The sequence below is a fragment of the Varanus komodoensis genome, unplaced genomic scaffold (assembly GCF_004798865.1).
Source record: "Varanus komodoensis strain SLA01 unplaced genomic scaffold, ASM479886v1 scaffold17, whole genome shotgun sequence".
Taxonomy (NCBI): domain Eukaryota; kingdom Metazoa; phylum Chordata; class Lepidosauria; order Squamata; family Varanidae; genus Varanus; species Varanus komodoensis.
In genome coordinates, this window is record NW_025335505.1 from 23,908,066 (window position 1) to 23,928,143 (window position 20,078).

Below are 20,078 nucleotides of genomic sequence, written 5' to 3' on the forward strand. Positions count from 1 at the left end.
TACTTCCAAAATAGCCATAAGCTTATATTATGTAAATGCAAACAAGGTAATTGGTTTAAAATCCTGGTTACAGATAACAGCTAAATATTGGTCCTATTTGGACATTCTTACTTCTACATGTGAGTGGAGAGATGGTCTCACCACATGGTCCTGCCCCCAATGTTATGCATATCATGTAGGTTCCCGAGGCAACACACAAAGAAAGGGAAAGCCAACATACATGTTGCTGTATACATGAGCCGACACTCTGTGCATGAACACTGAGGGGTGGGGGCTATACAACACAACCCTGTTGCTCACATATAGAAGAAATGTGGTCAGAAAGACCAAACAGGTCTCCTGTTGTTTCTTATGGGTCAAAAACCAAAGTTATACCTATTTCTACAGGACTATTATTTTATTCATTTACAGATTTGATCAACTGAACAAGTCATTGATTAAGATTTCTTTAACTGGTGACATCCCTAGTGTTAGGGTATTGCCAAACTAGAGCCTAAGCTAGTTATACTCAGCAGGATTCTGACCCCATCCGAGCCATAGTATTGTCTCTTATAATAAAAATTTTCAAATACCCCATGGAACTACATTCCCCACAGCTTCTCTAGGGAAGCCACAGAAGTTTATATCATGGCCTTAAGAAAACATAACAGTACATTAAAAAAAGAAAAGAAACACACAATATAACAGAGAATGCTAAAACATTGCATTCAGTTCAGGTGCCTATCCATTTTCCCAAGTTGTTCAGAATTTCCAGGTTAATTTGGATAGTATTTTATGTGAACTTTCTTTTCTCTTGTGGTGAGAACATCAGCTTGGGGAAGGAGGCAATTTTAAGGCAAAAACAGATGTGAGGAGATGAAGCACCCCTATCTCCTAGTGTTTACTGCTCCAACTAATAACTTCTGGAGGTTAGTCTGGGTTTGAAAATGTTAAGGGGAAGATACACATATCTACAGTTTTAGTTTGGACTAAATATTCCCAATAAATTAAGAGTGTGTCAGATAAAATATTTGCAAAGGATCATTTGACTAAGAAGTCTCTTAGCCAAAATGACAATTCCTTTTCTAAACTAGATGATCCAGTAATTACAGACTGAATAAACCTACTTAATTGAACTCTTTATGGATACTATGTTCTGTAGAAATGCGTATTTGCTTTGTGTGCATATAGACTGAGTATACAGAATAAGACATGAATGGCTTTTCCTGAAGCAGTAAATTTATTTATATCAATACTCTACCAGTATATTATTCAATACAGAACAAAACAAGGCCACAACTAGCTATAAAAGCCAGTCAAAAGCTGCAGGCAGGAGGGTACATAACCATGAACTGTTCAAGAAAGAACAGTTTATACAATGCCGGTATTTTCCAAAGAATAAGAAAGAAAAAGATCAGTTTTGCAGTGCTGGAATTGAAAATAATTGCTCTTGTGCAATCTTGTAGGCTAGGGACTTGAGGCAATGGGTCTCTTTTCCCTACCACACTACCATTTGACCTGTTCTGGTATTTTTCAGATCATGCAGCTCCTTGTTTGATTACAATGCTGTTCTGGCTTGTCCTCTAGGACAATGAACTTTACTGTCAATTCAACTGAAAGGTTGCACTCATTACTGTGTGATTTGCTCTGAGATGCACATGAAATTTAACAGTTCTTAACCAATGCTATGAAATAATGTAATGCAGATATATTTGTTTTGGCAAGATTGGCCCATTAATAGACCTAAGCAACTCACTGGCATGCCTTTTTTAGAATTTGCACAAAAGTATCAAATGTATACTGAAAACCTAGTTTACAACAGTGACAACCAAAGCTCTTGGCAAATGAAACAGAAGTTGCCTTAAGTGAAACCCAAAGTCTGGGTGGACCTGCAGCACCACTGCAATATGTATGCAGCCAATTGTGCCTGAAGATGTAGCAGTAGTACAATGCAGGAAAGAACGAGAGCAGAACAGGCCCAATGATGCATACTCTGAAAACGTCATGGTATTTGCAACTTCTTGTACCAGTGCCACAGATGGACTAGTTGTGCTTTCCAAAATGCTTGATATTAGTTTAAACCCAAGTACTAATCAAGGAGTAATATTTGTGTGGTACATTATACTTGTTCTTGCAGTAACGGCTTAATTTGTTTCTGAGGCTGGACTAAGGCAAATGCTATTAGTTATTCTTCCCTGGACTTTTAGCAATTGCAAATTACATCCCATATCCATTAAGGTATATTTACTATTTCTATTTGTTTCTACCTTTTTAGGCACAGTTGTTTTATTTAGTAACTGTTAGTAATAATATTGTGTTCCTTCACTCTGGCTCTGGGAAGTTAAAGTTGCAATGCCCAAAGATTTATTAAAATGGGGCTGAACCATTCCCTATATTCCCTCATTTAACTGAAGGACTGCCTCAGACAATGCAAGCTTAAAGTGCTCTAAAACTGATACACATCCAGAATTAGGAGGGAAAAAATAGCTTCACCTGCAAGATTCAGATAGAGGTGCATTATTTCAAAGAACCTTAAAGTTCCTTAAAATCCCTGCATACTTAAAAAAGAAGAACTGAACCCAGAATATAACAGACATCCATCCCATTGCTGAACTGCAACCTGCAAACAACAAGGTGTCCTGTAGGCACTTCTTGCAGAATTTGGCAAAGAGAAGGAGAATTGATTGGGAAAGCCTTGACATAAAAGATCAGCCTTCTGGTCTTCTTCTTCACATATACGATGTAGATATTCACTTCCAATAGGAAGAAAACTCTAGGTAGTCGGTGGGTCATGTTTCTTTTTCTTGCCTCGGCAGGATTTACAAACACAACAGATGATGCATGGTGAGGCAAGCAGCAGCAAGGGAGATGTCACCACAGCAATGATACCCAGACCCACCAGGATCCCAACAACCTGAAAAATAAAAAAGAGAGATGCAATACGAAATGGGGGAACTGGCTGAGTGCATAGGCATACATATGCACTGGTAAAATCCTGATAGAAGACATGAGTTTGGCTTATTGGCATACCTGTGTCCTATTCCACATGACTGAAGCACGGGAATGGCCCAGTTTGTTTCGGCAGGGACCTTTGTCATAATGTCTTAGGAAGATGTCATTCTGAAAGGTAAGAAAAAGAACTTGCTAAGTAGTTAATATTTATTTATTTACTTGCTTACAATGTCTTATATACCATCTGATTATTACACAATTTCAAGACGGTTTACAAATATAATATACTGGGCTACCCTTAAATAGTATCCAGTGCTCTATGTCAGGATTGGACAGAAGGTAGATCTCCAAATGGATTTCAATTCCTGTAAGACCCTGCCAAGGATGCTGGGAGCTGGAGCCCAAAACATCTGGAGGTCTATCATCTGCCAACCCCTGCCTTAGGTGAAGAAGCAGCAGTCCGTATCTGGGTTGCTAAGGTTCTTCTGCTTGCTACTACAGCCTTGGCTGGCTGGTGGATGCTGGAAGCTATGGGCCAACACATCTGGAGGATCCTAGACAGAGGAAGGCCACAGTCCTAGAAATTAGAACTTCACTAATTTGAAAGGTGATACTTCCTGGATTTCTACAAATCAATCGTTTATTAGGTGCTTAATAAAAGTAGATTACTATGGACATATTACAGGGACAGAGACAACATACTTGCAAAAATGCAAAGTAAGCTAATAAAAATGGACAGGAAGATACATCATGTGCAAACTTCATTTAATATGACCAAATGTTACAAGTACAGGAAAACAGACAGGTAGAGGACAGTATGACCATGGAACAGCAAGGTCGTATTTTACTCTTCCAAAACACACATTAGTAGGTTGTTAATCATTAATGGGTACAAAATCAGATATTTTCAGGAGGTGTTTGGAAAGAGAACTTCAATGATTTTGTTCAGTATCTAACTTTTTAAGGGAGTTAAAAGTCAAAGGCAATTAGTAGGATGAATGTTCACAATGTGCTGGGTTACATGTAATACTAAACTATGCCCCAGTTTTACAAGGACAAACCTAGATAGGATTTGGGCTTGTGCGCAGCCCCATTTCCTCTCCATTTTTGACATAGCTGCAAGGAGACCAAGGAAAACTTTTGCTTCCATTTCAGATTAACCACAACTTGACATGCCATTCAAACACTAAAATATGGCTAATCTTAACTACAGTTTGTAGAAATAAGTCACCTTTGTAAATCATAGCTTATGATACTAGCACTACGCCTACACCAGGCAGTTCTGTTTAAGGGACAGATGCCATGTGATAGATGACAGCCTGAAAAAAGAGAATGGTTGAGCAATGATAGCTAACCATCCAATAACTTAAATAAGTGCTGGTGGAAACTTCAATCATCGAAGTAGTACAACTAATGAATCTACCCTCTCCCCTACAGAGAGGTTGTCTCGATGGTCTCTCTCTCTCTCTCTCTCCCCATATATATGGAGGGAGGGAGGGAAGGAGGGAATGAAAGTTGGGAAAACCTCGATGGCAGCCTCAACAAAGAAAACCAGGTTCAGTTAGGGAAGACCCCTTTCACCTTGAACCTCAACAGTTTTATTGAAAGATCACCCAGGCCCCCTGCAGTTACTTACGACAGCATGCGACTGGGTAGTGGATCGCACCACCAACTACAAGCTTTCAGAACATATACAGAGTATTTTATAGATTCTGAGTCACATGGGCAGTTGATGATGAAATAAGGTGAACACAGTCAGAAGAAGGTAAGAGGTCTGCAGAGGAGGGCTCAATACAATGGCATTTGATTGCAGGATATTAACACAACAATTGTGGGATTATTGTGAGTCTTGGCATGCAAATGAGGTTGAGAACTGTAATGCTGTTAGCCTGGCAGACTGACCAGTTCTTACTGATCAACAAAACAATAGCCCTGGCAGCTTCTTGGGGAAGCCATCAAGTCCCACTTCTGTTCCCACTTCCCACTTACCCATCAGGTAACAGTAAATGCCAAACAGTAACCCGGCTTTATATTTTTGGGTGCTTCCTGAGAAAGGGGTGCAAGCATTTTATACCACAAAGATGCAGAAGCAGCTCTTTTCTGCCAGGATTTAGCTGAATTTTCCCAACAATATATATTTGTGTGGTATGCTGTAAAGTCAAACTGCAACAGGAGAACAGTGCTACTATCTTCAGGTTTTACTTGTGGGCTTCCCGGGACATCTGACTGGGCCACCAGAAGAGGTAAGATCCTGCACTGAATGAATCATTGGCCCAACCCAGCAAAGCTCATCTTATGTTCTTAGCTGTTCACAAACTATGTATGTATTACAGAATTTACAAACCACTCCACAGTTAGTGAAACTAGTTATACAAATTAATCAATAAAACTATAGTTGGAATTTACTCATCAATCAGGAAATGGTTGCTTGAAAAGGTAAGTCTTCAACAGGCACTGAAAATAAAGGACTGTAGGTGTGTTCCTGGTTTCGACTGGAACGCCATTCCTCAGAGTGGGAGTTGCCACACTAAAGGCCTTATGCGAGTTGCAAGCGGTATTCAAAGTCATGTGGGGCCACTAGGAATGCCTCTTCAAAAGAAATCAGTGATTGAATTAGGATGATGAGAAGAGGCATCCTGGTCCCAAGTTGTTTAGGGCTTTATAGACTAGTAGAGACAGATACCTACACAGAGCTTTCGACAGAGGTGTTACATGGTGATATGGAGTGGCACCCAGCAACAGCAAAGGAGATGCATTTTGCACTGCCTGCAGCTTCCAGACCAAACTCAAGGGTTACAACAAATGTAGTACTCTGGTTTACAACAAGTGCTAAGGTGCTATAGGACAAGGCCCTATAAAATCCCTGCCCCAAAATCTTTACCATAGGTCACTTACATCCAGGTTTTGTAAACAGTACCAGCAAAATGTGTGCTTGCAGTTCTTACACATCATCTGAGCACAGCCTTCATTCCGCTCAATATAAATACGGCAAATTGGGCACTGCTTAATTGGAGCTTCTGTTTCAGTCCTGATAAGTGCTCTAGAAAGTGGAGAGAAAAACCTGTGAAAGATGGTAGTTCAGCACAGGGATCTGGAAGTGCCACAATGATTTCATGGTTATTCAGACTGCCTGGTTGTGCAATGGTCCGAGTTTCCTGGATGAATCTGGACAACTGAAATAATTTGGACCCCATATAAGGCAGCATGAAAGCACTCCCTCATGGCAGCAAAAATGTTCTTTAAAACATCCTTAGTTCTAGCATTTCTCTAAATGGGTGTATCTATAGGGAATATCCAAGCCATTCATCCATTGTTTGCACGCATCCAGTAACATGTGAAGAAGGAATCCAAGCATTACTTCCACTGAAGAAGTGGGTGGTCTGTACATATATCTGCCTTTCTACCACTCCACAACATTTTAGCTGAAAGTGTGAAAGTGTGAAGAGTGCTGCAGCACACAGCCAAAACACACACTCACAAGAGGTTGGCCAAGTGGACTAGCTGCAATAATCACGACTGGAATTTAAGAACAACAAGAAGCCGGAAAGACCTGAGGCCCCCATCAAACTGGACTACAGGGATCAGAAATTATGAAATAGCATGGCAAACCCCTGAGTTAAATCCACCGGGGTATATCCTGGCATTCTGTTTAAAATGCTCTTCCTGCCCTGACAAGATATACAGCAGATACATTTACACTAAAAATGTATTTGTGACTAAAATAGCATTCATTGCAATTATAAGGGTATGACAAATATGCACCACCCAGGCAAATCCTTCTCTTACCCTTGCTCATTTGGTACCATGATAAGATGGCTTTCCAAACACGATCTCTCCAGATGCCAAGGTTCTTTGCATGATGAACAGAATGTCAAGTAGCAAGCTTGGCATTTTACAGGCACTGGTAATCCAGATTCACTTGGTTCAATTTGGCACACAGTCTGACACTCAGCAGAGGGGCACCAGGTTCTGAGTGGATCCAAATGTACTTCTGAAAATATTTAATGCAAACATATTTTAACTTTCATAGCTAGTTTGCCATTTCTCTATTCATATTTTGTCTCTGTCTTCACTTGCTTCTGATATCAAATCGTGAATTGCCTTCTGTTTCAATCAAATGGTAACTTGGGACTCATGAGGGTTTATGCATGGGATAAGTTTAAAGCAAGAACATTCTGCAGTAATAGGTAAATCAAGAGACATGCCTAGGTCTGTAAACATTACGGTATTCTAGAAAAGAGAAAGATGAAAACTGCCTTCCTTTACAAAGCTATAAAATGATGGCAAACTAACTTCCAACAAGGTATAAACATTGTATGATATGCTATGGTTGCTTACCCAGTTTAAAGGCATCAGACAGATGACATGGCCATCTTTGCTATGATGAGCACAGTTTAATTCCAGATGGAAGATAACAGTTATATCAGTTATCCCACAGCAGGAGGTTCAGCATCAACCTAACTATATGTGAAAAGCATGAGTGCATTTCACATATCCATTTTTAAATATCTGAGCAGCAGCACTGGTGATATGTGACATGCAGAGAACAGAGGTTAGCCCTTTCTCCCTGTGCCCAAGAAACAGATATATTAAAAATGCATGTGCTCCAAATGTAGCCAGTCTCTTGCAAGCAAAGCCATGCAGAGCAGAGCAAGTTTGTTCATGTTGGGTTAAACGGCACAAAGTCTAGAGAGAGGTCAAGACAACCATTTATGGATATACCACCCACTGTATTCCACAGTGACTTGTAACACAACCCAAAAGCCCATAAATGCATTCAGCATCCTAACCCTAAAAAAGGGAAATGCAGGAATAGACACCATACCAATATTTGAACATTCTCAACAAAAAATTAAACAGGCACTTAAAAGTAGGACCCACTGATATTAGTAGGACTTTGTTTCCGGATTGATTTGTATATGACTGCTCTGTCCATTTAATAGTCTTCCCCAAGCTGGTGTCTTCCACATGTGCTAGACTACTAGTTCCACCATTCCTCAGTCCAACCCACTGGGTGGTTACCAAGTTGGTGAGGGTTAGTCTAGTAAATCATCCAAGGTGGGCTGGTTCACCTAGCAAAACCTCCCACACATCATTTGGTATTGTGTGAGATCAATTATATGAGTATATTTCACATTTACCACATAACTGAATGTAGAAGCCATACCTCTTTCAAATTTTAACCTCTGGTATAACTGGAATTGATCAGTGGGTACCAAACTGGAGATCTGAAATAAATAGCACAAAAATGGGGAAATGTTAAATATGAAAAATCTTAATCCCAAAAGCAAGTCTAATGAGAACTTTTGATGTAGTAGTCTTCATTATTTTTCCCCCGCCCGATAACAGATTTTGCAAGGCTTTGAATTCACTGTTATTTGGCAACCAAGAATGAGCATAAATGTTGAAAAGTAAACTATCAAATTGCAAAATCACTGAGTATTTACAAAAGGTCAGTTGCAGAACAGAAATTGTTTGCTAATGTCAATCTGAGTAAGATCAGAATTTTGAGGAATAATAGATAAAACTGTTCTCCTGCGTGAATCTGATTGTTCCAATTTATTCATTTCAGTGAGACCTACAAAACACAAATGCGCCCATCTTGCAGTTGATTGCATCCTTTGCTATACAAAATGCCATGTAGTGTCACTCAAAGCACTTTTCAATGCAAACTTGCTGGATAAGCAGCTCCCATTATTCAAAACTCCATAACAGCTGGGATTAAATTAGAACCAACTATTCTCTTAGGGTATAGCAATGCCTTTTAATTCACTGTAAAGTTTAGAGATATTCGATTCACACTGCTTAAAACAATTCAAAATTTACAAAACAATCTTAAATTTGCAATCTATTTATCTCAAGTTTCCAACCTTTAGATTCACAAGCAACTTTAATAAAGCTAAACTGAAAGTAAAAATCAAACACTATAAGTCAGAAAATAAAATAAAAATGATTAATATAAAAAGCATTACTCAGTGCGACTTAAGGTTTTTTAGAATAATAAACTGAACATAAACCAAGAATATGATGTGCAGTAAAAAAATATTCATGGTGTGGAGATAGTGCATAGGGAAATATTTTTCCCCCTCTCATAAAACAAGAAAGAACCAAGGGTTATCCCACAAAGCTGATTCGTGGGATATTCCAGACAGATAAAAGGAAGTACATTTTCATACAGCTTATAGTTAAATTATGGAATTAAATTCCACAAGGTGTAGTGATGGCCACCCATTTGGATCACTTTGAAAGGCAATTGGACAAATTTGTGGAAGATAAAGCTATTGATGACTACTAATTCTGATGGCTCTGTGCTACCTCCACTATCAGAGGTAGACTGCCTATTTACACTTGCTGTGAGGGAAAATAGATGAGAGGGTGTTGCTGCACTTGTGCCCTATCAGGGGGTGTCCTGTAGGCAGCTGACTGGTCACTGTGTAAACATATTGCACCTGGTCTGATCCAGCATGGTTCTTATATTTTTACCTAATATGGTTCTGCCAATAGTCTATGGTTTAGAAAGTACCGTTCTTGGAGTTGGATATACCTTATTATGAATACTAAATGCTTCCCCAAAGACAGGAAAAGTTGACAGCAAGAAATTCCGGAAAATCTACACAAGTTTTAAGAAGTCCAGAAGGCCATTCATTATGTTTGCCTATTTCCAAGAACAGATTAAGTAGAAGGGAAATTCCAGTTTTTCAAAAAAAGTGGGGGAGGGTAGGAAAGATTTCAGTCCTTCAGGAACAGTGTTTTCTGTCTCACTGCAGAAAGTGGAACTAAATACTGGATCTAAAATTCTAGGATTATGGATGAATAGCCATGAAAAAAACAGGATGTCTTTTTCAATATCACCCCTAGACTTCCTGAACTTGAGTAGTTAATTTAGGATAGACCACTGATAGAGCAGAAAATCTTAGCACATCATAAATCTCTACAACAATCTGTAACCATCTCTTGCAAGGAAACAGCTGAACACACCGCTCTTTGAAACACTCATCCCTTGATGTTCATGATCATTTAAGGCAGAGAAGTCTGCTCTCTTACCTATGCAAATAATGCCTCCTCTAGTTCCTTGCAGTAGGAATAGACTGAGTCCAGGCAACAAGAACCATTAGATTTCAGATTCAGCCTTGTTCTCCTCAAAAGATAGCCACTCACCGGTGATTGTGATAGGGTGGGTGAGGAATATTAGAAGATTAGAATAGTTCTAGTTGACCCATCTTCACCAGTTTGGTTATATGTGGATAAGGGAAGCACTGAAAAAGGGAGTGACTACTTGTTACATTAAAGTTCAGTTGCTAGAAGGAGAGTGCATTATCAGTGTAAGTTAAAAGAAAAACATTTTGGGAAGTCATAATACTTAAAGAAATTTAATGACTTAAACTATATGAGGGTCTCAAGCAATGCCCTGGGGGAGTTAGTACTTAGAATGGTTCCGTGCATAAACAGAACTAATTTCAGCTTCTTCAGCCCATGCAGAACAGCTAATGGGGGCTTCCAGGGAAGGACTCAGGCAACCCATTCCCCCATTTTCATAGATTTTAACATGAAGGTGTATGTTGGGAGGAAGGGCCTCTCGACAGGGATTGATGTAAGGTGAAGAATGACAGTGGGTCAGTATGCAATGCACGGTTCACATGATGAAGTTGTTACACAATTATTTACATAATTACAAATATCACCTCCTAAATGGGCTCAGATTAATATCTGGTACAAGGTGCTAATAATTCCAAAGCAATCATATCCCCAGACTGAATGGTTCCTTTAGCATTTCCCTTAGATACTAATTTGGGTTCTGATCATGTTCTCATGGAAACAGGCATGTGAAAACATGTGTATTGCTCAGAATGCAATAAACAGAATAAAAACTATTCCAAATAATCCTCTTTGAGTATAGATGTTGCAGTATGAGAGATGGGGTGGCACATACTGTTCATTCTTTTTAAATAACCCACTTTAATAATAGTAATAAAGAAAGAAATGAAAGATGCTGTGCAGCCTGTTCATAGAATTGTTCCCATCGTTCCCTCAGTTTAAAAAGCAAATGCCTGGACTGTTTTCTTGATCTAAATAATAATTTGATGCTGCAAGAACAGCAGCAATAATGTTGTTGACATTAAATTGTGAACATTTTATGGATGCTTAAGTGATTTAGAACAGAGAAAGGTGAAGTATTTGATGTCATATTTCCAAATATGGGGAGATATTTAGAAAACACATGCTGATCTTTGTCAGATGAAGTCTTAGAGAATTGAAAGCAATTCTGCTTTTTACACACAAGAATAAGTGTGAAAAATATAACACAGCAGTTGTTAAAAGGCATAGAGATGATTCTCCCAAGCTCTTTGGAATATGAAATCTCCAAAGGAATACCTCTAGATGTGCAATGTAAGTTTATTTACCTATTACCATTCCCAGGCTAAATGCAGTTCAGATAAATATGGAAGACAATATGGAACTACAGTTAAAAGACAAATAATACATTACTATAAAACACACTACCACCATAGTCAGAGCAGCTGGCTATCCAGTCAGTCACCAAAGACCACTTGTAGGTGGATCCTGCCACTCATTTGGAAGGGAGGAGCTAGTCCTGAGCACTGCAGAGAGAAATTATTTCAGGTCCTCAGGACAATTGCAATAAAAATCCTGCTCCAAGCCATTATGTTATCTCCTGTAGTTATAGATTAATGAAGCCTAATCAAAAGATGGGAAAAGCCATTTATACTAGCTAATGACTATATCAGTTGGGAATTATGGAAGTTACAGTCTATCATATCTGGAAGGCGAACTTCAAAATATACCAACAATGAGCGCAAAACATTAATGCATTGTCACATAATGTTTAGTACCATTAGGCCCTCAGTATAATGTCTGCTTACATCACATCAGTTTTATTCATAAATATTTTATATTTTTTAACAGCTATTAGATTTGATGAACTAAAGTTCAGCAAATTTAGTTCTCCTGTCCCTCCCATCCCCATTCTCATCAATACTTGCATTCTTCTGAAATACATAATTAGTGTCTGTCTGTATTTAAAGAAGCCGTGCACCAGCTGTAGCCTCTCTTGAACATAAATAGCCGAGCCACAATGATCCATGTTCTGATTGTAGCCCTGCAAGGACACAGCACAAGGAACTACTTTTAAGAGTTCTCACAAACTACATCTGGTTCAATATGGTAGCTGGAATGGAACATTAGGGTCATATTACACCAGACCATGAAGAGCATAACTGGTAGCCAGGCTGTCCCTGAAAAGAATTAAAGGCTGTGGGGAGTGGGAGGGATGGAGGGAGGAATCTTCAAAGCTTCACATGGCTTGGGATTAGGAACACCTGACCCACTTCAGCCTGCTTGTGTGTTAAGATTAACAAACAGAAGTCTTCTTCAGGTAGCTCCACTCTCTGAAGTGAGGCCAGTGGTAGACAGAGAGAGGGCCTTTTCAGTAGTGGCACTCTGTGGAACTCCCCTCCCAGAAAGGCCTAAAACAGCCACATTTGTTGTCTTTCGGTGCCAGACAAGAATTTTTTAGTGTGCAATTCTATACATGCTTAGACAAAAAAGTCCCATAAATCCTATTATTCCCCAGCCGTGATAGGAGTTGTAGGACTTTTTCCTATCTAAAAATATTTATAGGACTGTACCATTAAATTTGTGAACAGTCATTGTTTTCTGCTCCTGCTTTTATTTGTATTATCTGTTTTTATTCTAATTTTGAACCATTGTTAACTGTCCTACTGTTAATGGCCCTGAGAACCAAGTGCCTGAAGAATGTATACATGCACAGATTTTTTAAAAGACTAGGTATTTATCATGTGGGATACAGAGAAGCAGTGTTTTTTTTTTTTTTTTTTTTTTTTGTCATAGAACGCACTGGAACGGAGTTCCAGCACCTTTTTTCGACAGATTTTCCAAGTTTTAAAAGTAACTTTTGCAAAGTTGATATTTGGTCCACATGGATTTGAAATGGCCTGTTGAGCGTAGCAGGTCGGTGGCAAAATCATTAAAACGGTGCATGTGGGCTGCTTGTGCGTCGAATCCGATGCATGTGTACTTTGTCCGTGCTTGTTGTGATGGCACTGCTCGGCTTGTGATTGGTCGTGTAGTCACGCGCTGAGTGCTTACTGCAGGCGGCGACCGTTATGTTTTATTACACAACTGACATGTGTGGGTGTGTGTACAGTGATTGACTACATGCGAAAGGTAAATAATTTCATGAGTTCCGGCACCATTTTTCTTAAAAAAAAAAAAAGCACTGCAGAGAAGGATCTATGTAACCTTAGATCTTACACTCTGAGCAAAATGCAATGGTCTAAAATTGGTGTTTTAGAACACACACAGAACCGTGTAACAATTAAGTTTTAGTGCAATCCCTGAGATCATTTTAAAATACAACAGTGGCTTTCACCTAGCCCAATACAAATCAAATTCACTCCCACAAGGAAAAGTTTATGTGTGGACCTACATTATTATTTTTTGTATCCAAGAATATTCAATGTTGCTTTTCAGTAATCTGATTTAGGGAACAATTCAATGGCCCTAGACAGCATCTAGGGGCCACAGAATATTTCAGATCCACAGTTCCAAAGTCAGAAATAGCACTGCATCGCTGAGCTTGGAACTCTGACCACCACCCCTTGCTGCCAGCACAAAAAGATCTATGCCAGTTACCTCTCTGAAGTAAAAGAAGGGTAAAGTGAGGATGAAATGAAGAAGTTGGGATATAAACTATCCCAAGTCCTCTCCAGCCAATTTTCCTCACCTTCCACCATTTAACCCTCTGAGAAAAAGACACTAACAGTACTGCACGTATCTGAGAGTTGCAAATTCCAAAACATTTCTCAGGGTTATTCAGCTTGCCATGTACAAATATTTCACACAGTCCACACTGTAAATATTGATGTGCCAGTAATACTGTAAACCAAATAATGGAAGGTTATTCTTGACACAGTCCTTTCAGAAAACACTTGTCCATAAATCAAGAGTGAAGATTTAATTTGCTTTCCCTCTTATTATCACCACACTACTATTTCTTTCCACTGGATGTCAGATTATCAGTATCCCTACTGTAACAAGAAACTGTGCATTACTTCCATCATAAAATATTCATTTATTCCATTAAAGAGCTCCCTTGCCATTTAGACCAAGTTATTTATGGGTTTATTGGAAACAGCGATGCATGTGGAGAGAAAGGAAATATCTGGCTAGTCGAAAGCAAACATCTTGGGGCAACATTTCTCCTGTTTGCCACAGATCACAAAAACAAAACAAAGGCTAGCCCAGGATTTAGAATAAAGAGCACCCTGCAAGAGACTATTGTCTTGTCAAAAACAGAGATAAAATATACGAAAGATGGTGATTTGTCTCTACCAGTCAATGATGCACTCTGCAAACTTCATAGCATAAAAGGCAAAGGAGATGTTATATATTATTGGATCATAGAGCTTATCTATTCAACCATATATTGTACACGTGATCCCTCAGTCACAGAGGTTTAGAGGTTCCTTCCATAACATTGTCATCCTCCAGAGCCATTCCCATGTTTTTCTAGCCATTTCACAGCTTTTTTAAGTTATGAAAGTCCAGTATTTTCCTGGATGCTGCCATGATTTACTATAAGAAGCACTATGTATATTTCCAATTCCATTCTGTAGCACAGTGCCACTCAATTAGTTGTGTAATGAAACAGGTAGAAACAGCAAAGAAAGAAAAACGCTGGGATTCAATTTATCTCTATAGGCTCTTTATCCAACTCACTTTGGACTTGAGTGTTTGCATCCCTTGCTGGGCCAGTCAAGGATTGTGCTGCTGTACTGCGCACACTGATGCTCGACTGATTCTCTTTTTTTGCTGACAGAGGTGGTCTCAGATGTGATGCTGCTGTTCATTTTGGGGGATGTCAACACTCATTTCAAGGTCACCTTGTCTAGGATGGCTGAGGATTTCATAAACTTATTATATACATGCCCTAAGGACATTGTAGGCCCTGAGGCCCACTGTAACATATTTGCTAGGCACTTCCAGAGGAAATTCTCGTGCATCTGCCAGGAAATAAGACTCCAGTGTTACAGCAGTTGAATCTGGAGAGGTTCCCAGAATTTCATTTGGTGTAGCTTGAGGATGTTGGCAAGGTACCTAGACATGTTAATAGAACTACTTCTATTCTGGATCCTTGTCCCCTTGGCTAATAAAAAACAGAAAGAGGGAACAGCTGGGCCAGGGAGGTGATTAATACCTCTTGCCACCTGAAAAAGGTGGTAGTAAGACCACTCCTTAAGAAGCCCTCCATAGACCCAGAAGATCCTAACAACTTCAGTTTTCCCTTTCTGGGTAAGCTTCTTGAGTGTGGGGTGGCCAAGCAGTTCCACACTTGTATGAGACTGATTATCTGAATCCATTTAACAGAAGGCTCAGGCTGTGTTTTGGCACAGAAACAGCTTTGGTCATACTGTATGATGAACTGTGTCAGGGAGGAGATGGAGGAGTGCAACCCTGTTGATACTCCTGGACCTCTCAACAGCTTTTAGTATCATTGACCATTTTCTCTTTCTGTGGTGACTGTTGGAGTGGGAATACTGCACTGGACGGCCAGCTATAGACAGGAATGTTTGGGGAATATTGCTTGACCCCATGAATTCTCCTGTATGGGGTTCCTCAGGGTCAGTCTTATCCTCCATGCTGTTCAACACCTCCATGAAACTGCTGAGTTGGGTCATCAGGAGTTTTGGAGTGCATTGCCATCTGTACACTGATGGAAAGATCTCCCCACTGCCTAGTGCCAATATTCTCTTTTCAATGCCAGAGTAAAACTTCCTTCTATTGCCAAGCATTTAATGGAATATGATGGGTTGCATCAGAAGGTATAGCACTTTGTTATCTATATGTATTTCCCACTATGCATGTAATATGTACTATATGTGCATCTTTCCACATAAATGGGTGCACGCCGTGGTTGCTGAAGGTCCAATTCACCTGTACAGTCATTTGAATATCGGCAAACATACATAGTAAACTTTGTGATGGGTGTCATTTATTGAACTTCCTTATCATTATTTTTAATTTTCTGCCAGTATTTTTTTAAAATCAAAGACAGCTTTAGTACTAAACCACAATGTTATCAATTAGGGTGACATAACAGTATTACACTATAATATAGTGTTGTTAATTTTTTTAAAAAACCAAAACTAAATAGATGTTCGAGTAAAACCCTTACTAGGCAACACCATATTGTTAAGATGACAGTGAGCAGTAATGGTATTGCTTTTATCTTTTTTAAAAAATATTGCTTCTTAGTGTAAAAACACTCATCATAGAGACTGTTCTGGTGTTATAGTGCTATATCTACATATCTTCCTTAACAATAATAATTCCTGCATTATTCAAAAAACCAATTTAAAAATTACCACGGTCATAAAATTGTGTCCATCACAAAGATCAGAATTAATGTGTGCTGTGCGGGGACCAATGTATTTCCTCAATACATCACTGCCCACATCAAAACTGTTCCCTTTCAGAAAAGAAAGACTGAATCATGCTAAAGGCATCTGCACCTGTGGTAATTGTGGTGCTCTTCCTTTCTTTTATAAAAAGTCATACTTTTGCAGCTTGAAAAAAGACAAAAGAACCATAGAGAAAATGGAGGAAGTCAATGATTGGGTGATGACATTGCAGGGATGCATCATAAAAAGCAAGTAAATGAAGTGTGGTAATGCCATGCTGAATGCTTAGTGCCAATTACCTGGTGACATTTAAACTATCTTGAATATAAAAGGGCAAGATGCTAACTAAGCAGCAATATGCTATTATTTCTAATAGTCAGCAGATACTATTCAAATACTGTTGCTTTTAGTTGCCATAGAAATGCTAACATCTTATTCATTCTCAAAGTCTTATTTGCTGTTTCTTAAAAGTATTTATTCCAGGAAATCTATGTCACAAATGGACATGATTTCAGATTTCAGATAGAGCTGAAAGTAGAATTTCCATCCCTCTATCCAGTGGAGGGCCTTGATGGGCATTAATGCCCTGCTCCTTAGCTGGTCTACTTGATACTGGTTGACAGGGTAAATTTGGTCCATGTCAGGGAGAGGAATAGGAATGAATTCAAAAGAGAACTCCATGTTAACTTTCCTTGCCAATCTACTGCTGTGGTCACCTAATATGCAGATAGCTATTAGACCAGGCTGAGGACCTCTACAGCCAACGAACTAATGGAGCTGAGAAAATTAACATGAAATGCAACTCATTGAGCCTGTTTACATATAACAACAGTGCATGGATTAATCAAACCGCAGGCTTTCTGGGACAAGTGCCTGCACTATTCCAGCCATGCCTGTTTTTAATCAACAATCTACAATTGGTTCCTGCACAGGTTGTTGAGCATAGCATTGAATGATGGGTTGTTTTAAGAGCAGTTAGTCCAGCAATAAGCTATGGGTTTCCCATTGGGTTGTTAAGGAGTTAAGTTAAAGTTGTCATGCTCAACAAGCCACAAAGGAACTAGTCATGGGTTGCTGAGCAAAAGCAGAAGTGGCAGGCACACTCTCTTTTTCCCATATGTGCACAATTCATGTGTTGTTTAAGCCATTGGTTGTGTGAGCCTGGTCATTTTCTGCACTTGTGGCTCATTTCAGTTTTAAGCCCTGTGTGGAGCTCTTGTTCTACCCTCCCCTCTATTCTGCCAAAGATGGACTAATTTGCAAGTAATAACAACCCAGAAAGTGGGTTCTTACCACTCAGAAACAGAATGAGCAGCAACGGGGAAACTAATACTGAGCATAGGAATCCAGTGATTTTTCAATGCACAAAAGTCTACACATGATTTCAGTTGTTGTTATTAGTTGCGAAGTCATGTCCAACCCATCCCAACCCCATGGACAACATTCCTCCAGGCCTTCCTGTCCTCCACCATCCCCCGGAGTCCACTTAAGCTCACACCAACTGCTTCAGTGACTCCATCTAGCCACCTCATTCTCTGCCGTCCCCTTCTTTTGCCATCTATTGTTCCCAGTATTAGGCTCTTCTCCAGGGAGTCCTTTCTTCTCATTAGGTGCCCAAAGATCTTCAGTATCTGGCCTTCTAAAGAGCAGTCAGGGTTGATCTCCTCTAGGACAGACCGGTTTGATCACCTTTCGGTCCAAGGGACTTGCAGGAGTCTCCTCCAGCACCACAATTCAAAGGCCTCAATCCTTCAGCACTCAGCCTTCCTTATGGTCCAGCTTTCACAGCCATACATTGCAATTGGGAAAACCATAGCCTTGAATATACGCACTTTTGTTGGCAGGGTGATTCTCTGCTTTTTAGTATGCTGTCTAGATTTGCCATAGCTTTCCTCCCCAGGAACAAGCGTCTTTTAATTTCTTGGCTGCAGTCGCTGTCTGCAGTGATCTAGGAGCCCAGGGAAATAAAACCTGTCACAACCTCCATTTCTTCCCCATCAATTTGCCAGGAAGTGAGAGGACTGGATGCCATGATCTAAGTTTTCTTAATGTTGAGTTTCAAGCCAACTTCTGCGCTCTCCTCCTTCACCCGCATCAAGAGGCTCTTTAGTTTCTCTTCACTTTCTGCCATTAGAGTGGTATCATCTGCACATCTGAGGTTGCTAGTATGTCTCCCGGCAAACTTAATTCCAACTGGTGATTCATCTAGCCCTGCCTTTCTCATGATATGCTCTGCATATAAGTTAAATAGGCAGGGTGACAGTATCCAGCCTTGCCGAACTCCTTTCTCAATTTTGAACCTATCAGTGGTTCCGTGTCCAGTCCTCACTGTTGCTTCTTGACCCGCATATAAGTTTCCCAAGAGACAAATGAGATGGTCTGGTTCTCCCATCATTTTAAGAACTTGCCACAATTTGTTGTGATCCACACAATTAAAGGCTTCAGCATAGTCAATGAAGCAGAAGTAGATGTTTTTCTGGAACTCCCTAGCTTTCTCCATGATCCAGCGTATGTTGACAATTTAATCTCTAGTTCCTTTCCCTCTTCGAAATCCTGCCTGTACTTCTGGTAGTTCTCGGTCCACATACTACTGGAGCCCAGCTTGTAGGATTTTAAGCATAACTTTGCTAGCATGTGAAATGAGTGCAGTGGTGAGGTAGTTTGAACATTCTTTGGCATTGCCCTTCTTTGGGATTGGAATGTAAACTGACCTTTTCCAATTAGGTGGCCACTGTTGAGTCTTCCAAGTTTGCAGGCATATTGAGTGTAGCACTTTTATTGCATCGTCTTTTAAGATTTTGAATAGCTCAGCTGGAATACTGTCACCTCCACTAGCTTTGTTGTTGCTCAGACTTCCTAAGGCCCATTTGACTTCACATTCCAGGATGTCTGGCTCAAGGTCAGCCACCATCCCATTGTGCTTATCAGGGACATTAAGCTCTTTCTTGTATAGTTCTTCTGTGTAATCTTGCCTCCTCTTCTTCATCTCTTCTGCCTCTGTTAGGTCCCTGCCATTTTGGTCCTTTATCATGCCCATCTTTGCATGAAACATTCCCTTCATATCTCCAATTTTCTGGAAGATATCTCTGGTCCTCCCTAGTCTGTTGTTTTCTATTTCTTTGCACAGTTCATTTAAGATGGCATTCTTATCTCTTCTAGCTATTCTCTGGAATTCTGCATTCAATTGGGTGTATCTTTCTCTTTCTCCCTTGCCTTTTGCTTCCCTTCTTTCCTCAGCTTCCTCAGATAGCCAATTTGCTTTCTTGCCTTTCTTTTTCTTTGGGATGCTTTTAGTTGCTACCTCTTGTACAATGTTGTGAACCTCCATCCATAGTTCTTCAGGCACTCTGTCTATCAGATCTAATTCCTTAAACCTATTTGTCACCTCTACTGTATATTCAGGGATATGATTTAGGTCATACCTGAGTGTCCTAGTGCTTTTCTCTACTTTCTTCAATTTAAGCCTACACTTTGCAACCAGAAGCTCATGATCTGAGCCACAGTCAGCTCCTGGTCTAGTTTTTACTGACTGTATAGAGCTTCTCCATCTTTGGCTGCAGAGCACATAGTCAATCTGATTTCTGTCTTGACCATCTGGTGATGTCCATGTGTAGAGTTGTCTCTTGGGTTGTTGGAAAAGAGTGTTTGCTATGACCATCGTATTCTCTTGACAAAATTCTACCAGCCTGTGCCCTGCTTCACTTT

General features: G+C 39.8%; 1 protein-coding gene across 5 annotated transcripts in view; it reads right to left on the bottom strand.

The window, feature by feature from the left end:
• Positions 1 to 1,196: 1,196 nt before the first annotated feature.
• RNF144B (ring finger protein 144B) overlaps positions 1,197 to 20,078 on the bottom strand; it is a 61,476-nt gene continuing 42,594 nt past the window's right edge. For all 5 annotated transcript variants that reach the window (XM_044426396.1, XM_044426393.1, XM_044426395.1 and 2 more), the window contains 5 exons: positions 8,099 to 8,159; positions 6,718 to 6,922; positions 5,827 to 5,971; positions 3,010 to 3,099; positions 1,197 to 2,893 (listed from right to left, as the gene is read on the bottom strand). In XM_044426396.1, coding sequence (XP_044282331.1) covers positions 2,753 to 2,893; positions 3,010 to 3,099; positions 5,827 to 5,971; positions 6,718 to 6,922; positions 8,099 to 8,159 — 642 coding nt within the window. In that variant the 3' untranslated portion in view covers positions 1,197 to 2,752. The remainder of the gene's footprint in view (positions 2,894 to 3,009; positions 3,100 to 5,826; positions 5,972 to 6,717; positions 6,923 to 8,098; positions 8,160 to 20,078) is intronic.